This window comes from Lathyrus oleraceus, chromosome 3 (genome assembly GCF_024323335.1).
Source record: "Lathyrus oleraceus cultivar Zhongwan6 chromosome 3, CAAS_Psat_ZW6_1.0, whole genome shotgun sequence".
Classification (NCBI taxonomy): domain Eukaryota; kingdom Viridiplantae; phylum Streptophyta; class Magnoliopsida; order Fabales; family Fabaceae; genus Lathyrus; species Lathyrus oleraceus.
The window spans coordinates 519631744-519641549 of NC_066581.1; the positions used below are offsets into that span (position 1 = coordinate 519631744).

The following is a 9806-nucleotide window of genomic DNA, read 5'->3' on the forward strand; positions in this document are numbered from 1 at the left end:
GCTCAAGCACACAAGCTCAAGACTTCATTGCTCAAGCACATAAGCTCAAGACTTTCTTGCTCAAACACACAAGTATAAGACTTCCTTGCTCAATAAGACAAGCTCAAGACTTCTTTACTCACACACACAAGTATGATACTTCCTTGCTCAATCACACAAGCTCAAGACTTCCTTGCTCAAAAACTTAGTAAGAGACTTCTAACAATCAACCTAGCAGATAAATGGTTGTTGGATGAATACACTTGATATACAATCATAGGTGTATAAATAATACAACACAATAGGACTATTTTAAGACTTATAAATTTCTAAGATATACATGGATAAGAAATCCTAAGTTCAAGTTGTGTTAAAACTTTGACAGAGTAGCTTCTCTTTAGTTGTCAATCATTATTTATCATCAAAACTCAAGGATATGGAACAATCCAATTTTGTTCCAACAATCTCCCCCTTTTTGATGATGACAAACATAAGTATTTGAGAATAATGGTTGATAATTTAATTAACTATTAAACTGTAGGATTTGGGGTTTGTAACCTCCCCCTGAGTCTAATAGTCCATAGGGTTAGGTTTTTAAGCTCCCCTTATGTTCTATCCATGTTAATTAAATTTAACATTTAAAGCACATATATAATTCTTTAGAATTTAAGCAAGATAATAACTTTTAGATTTCAGATGCTTAACTACTTCTATATCTACTCCCCATTTTATCATCAACAAAAAAAAAGGAAATAGAAAAGATATTAAAGCAAAATATTTTCATATAAAAAATATTTTTCAGAAAAATAATCAAAAGAACCATATTTGGGATGCAATCAGAACATGATAAAAATCGTTTAAAAGCATATTTGATTTCCCTTTTAGATAAAAGATTTGGAAATATTTGAGAACTGATTGGAACAATTGGTAAACAACTTGTGCACTTCTCAAAATGGACAAGATATGATCTTTCAGCTAGGCTTTGAAGAGATGATCAGTGCATTTCGACGAAAATTCTTCTATTATTGTACTTAGGAATTTCTATAGTTTGTTTTATTGTTTTTACTATTTTATTTTGTTTTTAGATTTATGTTTATTTTTGCCTTTATTTTAATTTCGTATTTTATTTTCAGCATTAACAATTATTTGATAATTGTTCACTGTGTAGACTATAACTTGAGCTACGGGAATCAGATTGACATGTTCTAATATGTGTTGGAAAGCTAAGAAAAAGAGATACAAGTTTCATGTTGAAGTAAAAATCAGATTCAGAGCGAAGGAGGGGCCAATAATTCGTTGAAATTCCAGACTTAATTAAAATAGTTAGTTTGGGCAGATTTTTGTAATTTTCGGGTCGGATCTCATAAGGGCCCGAGTTTCCCTTTTGTTTTATAGGGATTTCCTTTGCTACTGTTCATACTCTCATAATTCACTGTTCACGAAATATTTATGAAGCTTTGTACGAAAACCTATGAAGAACTAATCATTTTTGTTGATCTGTTGTATTCAGGTTCTGATAGTTGAGATTAATATAACTTTGCAATTTAATTTTTATTCCTTTCAATTAGACTATGTGCTTATCGTTTGCTTAATTTGATTTATCACAGAGTACTTTTGTATGGTTCGATTGATTTATTGTTCCCTAATTTTGACTGTGTGTTACCGTATGCTTAATCCGTTAATTCTCTTTATTCTTCATTGATCGCTTAATCCGGCAAATAGGAAACATAATTCTTATAATTTTATTCGCACTTGTTGATTGATATTGTGATCAAAAATGGATAGAATCCACTTAGGGAAGTGAAGTTATAATAATCGATGATAGGTAGGAACTGAATCAGTAGATCAACTTATTTTTATAATCACTTTTTATAATCACTTATTTTGAATCAAATATACCCCCCCCCCCTCCCCCAATTGATTCCAGTAGGTTAATAATAATCCAAGATTCCTTGAGATACGATATTTGAGTGTTGCTTCCCTTTTTACTACGTTTTGTCTTAAACTCGTTTTTGACCGGTGTGCGACAGCGGATCAAATTGGCACCATTGCAAGGGTCTCTTTTCGCTTTTAACCAATATTAGAGTCTTAGGTGTTTCGCCTTACGTTTTGGCCCCTCTGTTCTTGTTGTTTTTCCTGAATCACGCGTACCCGTCCAACCCGGTCCGAAAACCCGGTTTCAGAAAAATTATTTTCTTCTTGATATTTTTCTATTCCATTTTAGTAGAATAAATCAGCCTTCAAATATGGGACACCACCCTCAAAATCTCAAATTCATCATTTTTCTATTTTTTATGAATTTTTTACTATTTTCATAGTTTCAGAAAATTATAAAAAAAATCTCAAAATTATTATTTCACTTAATTAGATTAAATTTCGTGCTTTTGTATTTTTCTAAATTTATTTTAATCATATTTCTTCTTTCGTTTTGTTTCTGCCTAATAGGGATATTGTTTACATTTTCGCATTTAATGTTGCATTAATTTTGGATACTAGGTCTGATTGTTATGATCTTTTTTATTTTGATTCTGGGATAGAGAGAACTTTGCATGCACACCGTAGAGAAAATCAGGCTAGTACTAGTTCACCACCCGTTAACAATTCTGATTCAGACTATTTACATAACTTATTTGATTCTGATTCTGAAATTGCTTTTGATAACATGGCTGACCAAAGAACACTAAGGCAACTTGATGCTCCTGATGTTAATTAGAATGGTTTATGTATTGAATATGTTGATGTTGTTATTCCTTTTGAATTGGAATTTGATTTAATACACTTGTTGTCAAGGTTTAGTGGTCTTGCAGGTGAGGATCCGCATAAGCATCTGAAGGAATTCCAGGTTGTTTGTTCTACACCATTGAGGTATGAAGGAATCATAGAAGATCACATTAAGCTGAGAGCCTTCCCGTTTTCAATACAAGGTGCTATCAAAGATTGATTATACTATCTTGAGCCGAATTTTGTCACAATCTGGAATGATTTGAAAAAAGTCTTCCTAGAGAGATACTTTCTTGCCTCCAGAGTTGCATCGATCAGAAAGGAAATATGTGGTATTAGACAAAGCAATGAAGCATTGGCTGAGTATTGGAAGAGATTCAAACAGTTAGTGTCCAGTTGCCCAGAACACCAGATTATCGAACAGTTGCTTATCCAGTATTTCTATGAGGGATTGCTACCAATGGATAGAAACGTTTTAGATGTTGCTAGTGTTGGAGCACTTGTTGATAAGACTCTAGTTATTGCCAAAGCATTGATTGAGAACATGTCACTCAACTCCCAGCAGTTCACAACTAGAAATAATCCCATGGTCCCAATAAAAGGTGTGAATGAGATTCAGATTTCTTCTTTCAACAAAACTCTAGAAACCAGAATTGACGAGCTTACTTCTTTGGTAAAACAATTGGCAGTGAGTAAAGCCCAAATAACTAAGTTGTGCGGTATTTGTACTTCTACTTAACATCCAACCGAAACATGTCATATTCTGCAAGATGATACGATCATTCAGTTGCCTCAAGCATATACAACAAACCTTTACAATCAAGATAACAATCAGAACATGTACAACACTCTTAACCTGTCCACTAACAAATACCATCCCAACTGGAGAAACCATTCAAACCTTCAGTATGGGAATCCACAACTTATCCAACAACAGTTGATACTACCCCTGCCACCACCACAAAACTTTCCCAAGTAACCACCTTTGCACCTTCCGGACCTTCACTTGAGGATCTTATCAAGCAAATGGTTGTGAATAATCTTCAATTTCAACAAAGAACAAATTCTAGTATTCAGACTTTGTAAACACAAATTGGACAACTTGCCATTTCAATGAATGTCATGCATCAAGCTCAAGGATCGAACCAATTACCTGTCCAAACAGTAGTGAATCCAAAAGGTCCCAATGTGAGCGCAATTTCCTTGAGATCCGAAAAAGTAGCATAATCAACCCCCCAAAAAAATTGTTACTATAGCACTTGAATTTGTTGTTGTTGAGGCTGAAAAAGAGTATATACCACCAATCCCTTTCCCACAAAGAGTTCTGAAAAATAAGAAAATTGATGAGGAAGACAAAGAGAGAGAGATTTTTAATATATTCAGAAAGGTGGCACTGAATATTCCACTATTCTATGTGATTAATAAGGTCCCAAAATACACAAAATTTCTGAAAGATTTGTGCACACACGAGAGGAGGCTTACCGAAAACGAGACAGTGAATTTGGGACAAAATATTTCGGCCCTTATTCAGCCTAAACCTTCACCTACCGGTTCAGTCCTCAATCAGGCCATGCCACAAAAGTGCAAGGATTCAAGAATTTTTTCTATTCCTTGTACCATTGGGGATGGTAAATTCGAAAATTCCATACTTGGTCCTTTGCAGCATACAGGTTTAATCATTCAATTGGCAAACAGAAGCAATGCCCGTCCCGTCGGAGTAGTGGAAGGTGTCCTCGTGCAAGTTAATGACTTGATTTTTCCTACAGATTTTTATATTCTAGACTTGTATGGAGAAACAAATTCAAGCAGATCACCAATCATTTTGGGCAGACCGTTCATGAAAACAGTTAAAGCAAAAGTTGATGTTGATGATGGAACCATGTCCATGGAATTTGGTGACATTGTTGTTAAATGTGCATGGATGCTAAAAAAAGTCTTGTTGAATTTTATGTTTACATTATTTGGAACGATTATTATTTGAAAGGAAATCAACAATTCTTTGCCGCGTTATTTAGAACTCAAGCGAAGGAATTTCAAGAATGCTATTTAGCTATGTAATTGAGGGGGTTAGGAAAATTTCTCAAGAGTGTGCAAGAAACATTGTGAGTAATCCATTGGATTCATCATAAAATTTTAATATACCATAATACTACTTTCAGATTCTTCACGCTTTTTAATATATATATATACACAACAAAGATCTAAGAACATGAAGAAAAATAAATATATAAAAATAAAGACTTTATGTACTAAACTAATCACAATATCTATCATAAAAAAATTAAAGCATTTCTTTAATCATATCATCTTCAATGTTGGCACTGTTACTGTATATTATCCTATATATTTCACTGTTGCTCCTATGTATGAACACTTTGTTATGAACAAAAGGACGGATAGGGCCAAAGCTTAAAAAAAGAGCTGAAGTCAGAAGTTAATACAGTTTGAATATCGTCGAAAATGGAGTCCATCGTTCGCGACAATGTTTACGTCAAGCACCCTTTGTCGACGCGATTATAACTCTATTCATTTGTCTGTCAAACACATTGAATTAAACATTACACAGAAGTCTTGTATGTAACATAACTTCTTACACAAGAGAAGTTTCCTTACCTCTTCCCAACCTTGATTTACGAAGAGATTGTCGCCACTTAGTATTTTCGTTCCAATTTAACTCGTCATTTTTATTTGTTTCGGTCATAGTTGGTACTGATAGCTCCACAGGTTCACCGTATTTTGTATGGTCCTGTAAAAAAATTAGCAAAGAAATATGAATCTTGATCATATCATTTGTATATATAAATTTACTTGAGGATTTCGAACTTACCTGTGCGTTTATATGAGTATCCGGTTTATCTGCGAGATCAAAATCCATGTAATAATTGGAACTGTATATATCAGCTACATCAAATGATCCGGATTGAACATTACGACCCGGGTACTTTGGTTGTGCGTACTTGGAAGTCTCGTCGCGATGGCTTGCATTGTGATTATTATGTTTCCTTTCTGAAACGTCCATCCTGTGTTTCGTTAATTCATAAGTGTCTTTCGCAAAGGTTGGATCCATTGCGCTGATTTTGCTTCTTGAGCCGTCTGATAATATTGATGAAGCTTCTGGTTTTCGTCTTTTCACCCACGTAAAGCCACTAGATCCTGAGACTTGTGTCGGTCCTGTGTACGCGCTGTAGCCGTTGTAACCGTTGATCTTTTCTGCAGTGTCTGATTTTGCATCATACAAATGTTTCTGTTGCTCTTTGTGCGTAGCTCCTCCTTTTCCCTTTGTATGATGTGGTTTACCATCGCCCTCTTTACCGTCTTTACCAGCGTTTAGAGAAGTATTCTGCATTCCCTTCGAAAATAAGAAAGAGAAGTAAATAAAAAGTTGCAATTCGATAACGTCCGACAACACTTTTTACTAAATCGAAATTTATTCAAACTTTGCTACGCATAGATAGCCCTGTTATTTGACAACACTAAGTAAAGAATACCTCTTTCGCTGGTTTGCTGACATTGTGAGGATCCTGCACAGCTTTATGTGCCCGTCTTTGCCTTCCAGACGTCACCGCATCTCGTTCTCGCACTTTACCTCCATTCTTTTTCCTGAGGGTGAGAGATAAAGACTTTCGTCACAAAAATTTGAAGAAAAAAAAGTGCATAGTTTCATTAGAAAACCGTGGCTTGGCGCGTAATAAATGATGGGTGACCCGATAGCGGAGACCTGATAGCAGGTGGCTCAACGAATCTTGAACGAGGCGCTCGTACCATCTTAATAATTGTGGTTGGGCCAATCACAACCTTAGAAAACCGGCTTATAAACATATATTCAAGCCATATAATGTCTGATGTAGCCATATAATGTCTGATGTAGGACTTTTAACATCAAACTCAAGTTTCATTTGATATGAACATAGGTTCAAAGCCGGATAAAATTCGAGTAAAACGAAAAGCTATACCAATTACTATTTTCTATGAATGGAAAAGATCTTAATGATTTACCTTTGCATGTCATCCCTAAGTTTGGCATCCATTTCTTTGCTTGGTAGATATTTTGGCAGGAGTGATGGATTACAAGCATACGGTGCGGTGTTGAAATACTACACAAGCAACACCGCGCAGAGAATGCACAAAAAGTTAACTCGTGCAGACACAACGAAAAGTGGTATTTAAATATCGTATTGAAATTACGAGAAAACTATAATGCACATAGGATTTACCTCTGACATAAGCGCGGAAGAGGCCGTACCGCGTTTGGATGGATCAATGGAGAGTAAGGTCTGAAGTAGATTCACAGCATATAGAGGAATATGACCTTTACACCTCTCCGCAAGCGAGCTTTCGTAACTCGTCTGAGGCTTAAACATTGTGGCAAGCGGAAGCTTACTCTTTTTCCAAAACTCTTCGGGCGGAGACCCGCAAAGCTTAAATATTTTGTGCAATTGTTCCACCTCAGTTCTCCCCTTAAGGATGGGCTTCCCTAGAAAAAGTTCGGCAAACACACACCCTACGCTCCAGAGATCGACTGTAACTCCATAGTTTGTTGATCCCATCAAAAGCTCAGGAGGACGATACCATAGAGTCACCACACGGCTTGTTAAAGGATGTTTGCTATTTTGGCTAATGGTGTTTGCTAATCCAAAGTCTCCGATTTTTAGAATTCCTTCATTGTTAACTAATATGTTCGATACTTTAATGTCTCGGTGCATGATACCTCGTAGGTGACAGTGCTCGATTCCACTAAATAGCTGTCTCATGTAACACTTAATCTGTTGAGGAAAATATGAAACAACAATTAACGTAACGAATTTTTTTATGAATTGTTAACGTAACTATGAAAACCACGAAATTATCACGAAGGAAATGTTGGCGAACCTGTGAATCTGTGAACTTGATATCGGGGTTAGATGTTAGGCCAGCGAGATCATGCTCCATGTATTCGAATACAAGGTATATACTATTTGATAATTGTGAAGTGACTATACCCTCTAATTTCATGATGTTAGGGTGGTCAAGTGTGCGGAGAATTACGATCTCCCGCGCCATGAACCTAATGCACTCCGGTTGAAGTGTGTCAAGTCGTACCTTCTTCAACGCAAACATCTTTCCTGTCTCGACTTCACGAGCTTTGAAAACAGTGCTATATGTACCTTGTCCAACCTACAGAAACATAAATAAACATTGAAAAATATTCAAGGATTGTATTAGAACCGAAAGGTTTTCTCTATCATAAACTCGGGTACGCGCACAATCATATTTCTAAATTATGGTTCGCAACCACGGTAAGGCTGCATTTGTTCGCATTTTGCAACCCCTCCTCACTCATCCAAAAAAATTTCTTATAACAAAATTTAAGAATCCCGGGCCTTATTAAAAGGTTTGAAACTGCGATCTGAGACGTAGCATAACAGTTCATATGTTTACGAAACTACATCGCGTCCACATTTGACCACAACTCTCGACAATTATCGAGGTTTTCTCTGCCTTGGACTCAAGAGCTACAAACCATATAGGAATCTAGGGTTTAAATAAATGTCTGCAACTGCTATTGTTGCGACATAACAACATTTTAAATAGTCAAGACCCTAATGCAAACCGATTGAGGCTGTATATGATTGCGATTCTCTGCAATTTCAATGATCATGACGCAAATGCAACCCGATTGAGGCCGCATATGGTTGAGATTCTCTGCAAATATCAATGATCGCGACGCAAATGCAACCATTACAATGTTATGTCTGAAAGAAGAAAACTACCTTATCTAGTTTCTCAAAAGAATCAGTTTTGAGAGGAACCAAACCATGAATGGCTTCACCAGCAAAAGAAGTAAGCCAAGAAGGCCAACCAGCAGCAACCTGTTCACCTTCAACAAACCTATGTGACAAACCAATCTTCACATTCAAATCTCCCTTTTTCCGTTCTTCCGGTTTTTTCAGGTCAGCCTGTTGTTGTTGTTGTTGTTGTTGTTGTTGTGTCACAAGAACACCAGAATGTCCTCTAGAAGAAGAACAAGCCTCCACCACCATGCTTCTACCAGAACCATTGCTCCTTTTTCGCGAACTCGTTGCATAAACATAAGGTGCAACAGGAGAAACCGTGTTGGTTCCTCCTGTTAGAGCTTTCTTGGAGTTCACACAACCCATTTAAGATAATAATTCCGGTGACCCGGAATTTTGGCGGCTCGGAAGCGGGGTGTGAGACCGCTTCCGAGACAAATTGATATAATCAAAGAGGAAAAGGAAGAATACCCAGAATCAGAAACATGGTGAAAGGAAAGAAAAATGGTATCTTTTTGTTTTGGTTTCTCTCTCTCTTCTAGAATGGTATACAATACAATCCAACGCTTTTTTGTGTGTGTTGAAGCTGGAAAGAGTGATGAGCGAGATCTACGGAGGATTTGGGAGAATGGTTGGGAGGAAATTGTGGGACATGGTGATGTATGCATTGTTGAGTTGTGTCTTTTGGTGATGTTGAAAGAGAAAGAGAAAGAAAAGGAGCGAAAAAGAGAAAGGTGTAATGTAACCGTTGGGAAGGCTGTGTTTTTGTTTTTTCATTGGGTTGTTCGATAAAGAGATGGTTACTTCTGTCCAATACTATAAATATATACTACATGGGTTGGATTTTGGTTTGTTATATATTTTTTTATTTAATTGTATTTATTATTTATCAATTAAAGTTTTGATTATGATAAATGAAGTAATAAGAATAATTAAATTTATAATTTGATGATTAATTATATATTTAATCAATTGATATGAACTGAGGTTGGAAAGAGTCGGCTCACAAGTGGATTAATTATAATGAATGACCTCTTTTTAATTATGAGGTTGGGATACTTATAGCGGACCTCTGGGTTTGATCTTAGGATAAAACGATTTCCTCCTTTCTCATCAGCAACGTGATGTAGAGGGAGATTGATTCTCCTTTAAAACATGGAGGGGATGTTTTTCTCTTTGACTGATATTTTCATATTGTTATTCTTTGGACACCTTAGGTCACGTATGCCAAATGAGGCAGGTCATGGATTTCAGGCCCAACCCTATCGGGTGACCTGCAATGCGCATCGGGCGCTCCCGTTGACTAACTTTACTCTAAGCGCTTCGGGCAACCAA

At 36.4% G+C, this 9806-nt stretch overlaps 1 protein-coding gene across 2 annotated transcripts; it reads right to left on the reverse strand.

Annotated features, from left to right (window-relative positions):
* Positions 1-4910: 4910 nt before the first annotated feature.
* LOC127128591 (cyclin-dependent kinase C-2 C) lies at positions 4911-9247 on the reverse strand. Of its 2 annotated transcripts, none has more exons than XM_051057950.1 (8): positions 8451-9247; positions 7570-7854; positions 6915-7463; positions 6697-6794; positions 6189-6300; positions 5528-6040; positions 5314-5446; positions 4911-5234 (listed from the first exon to the last, which is right to left on the reverse strand). In XM_051057950.1, exons 1-8 carry the CDS (start codon positions 8835-8837, stop codon positions 5227-5229), a joined length of 2085 nt encoding a protein of 694 aa, XP_050913907.1. In that variant the 5' UTR covers positions 8838-9247; the 3' UTR covers positions 4911-5226. The 2 variants fall into 2 exon arrangements, with proteins under 2 accessions (XP_050913907.1, XP_050913905.1); XM_051057948.1 differs by having other exon boundaries at positions 5528-6049.
* Between the last annotated feature and the right edge of the window lie 559 nt (positions 9248-9806).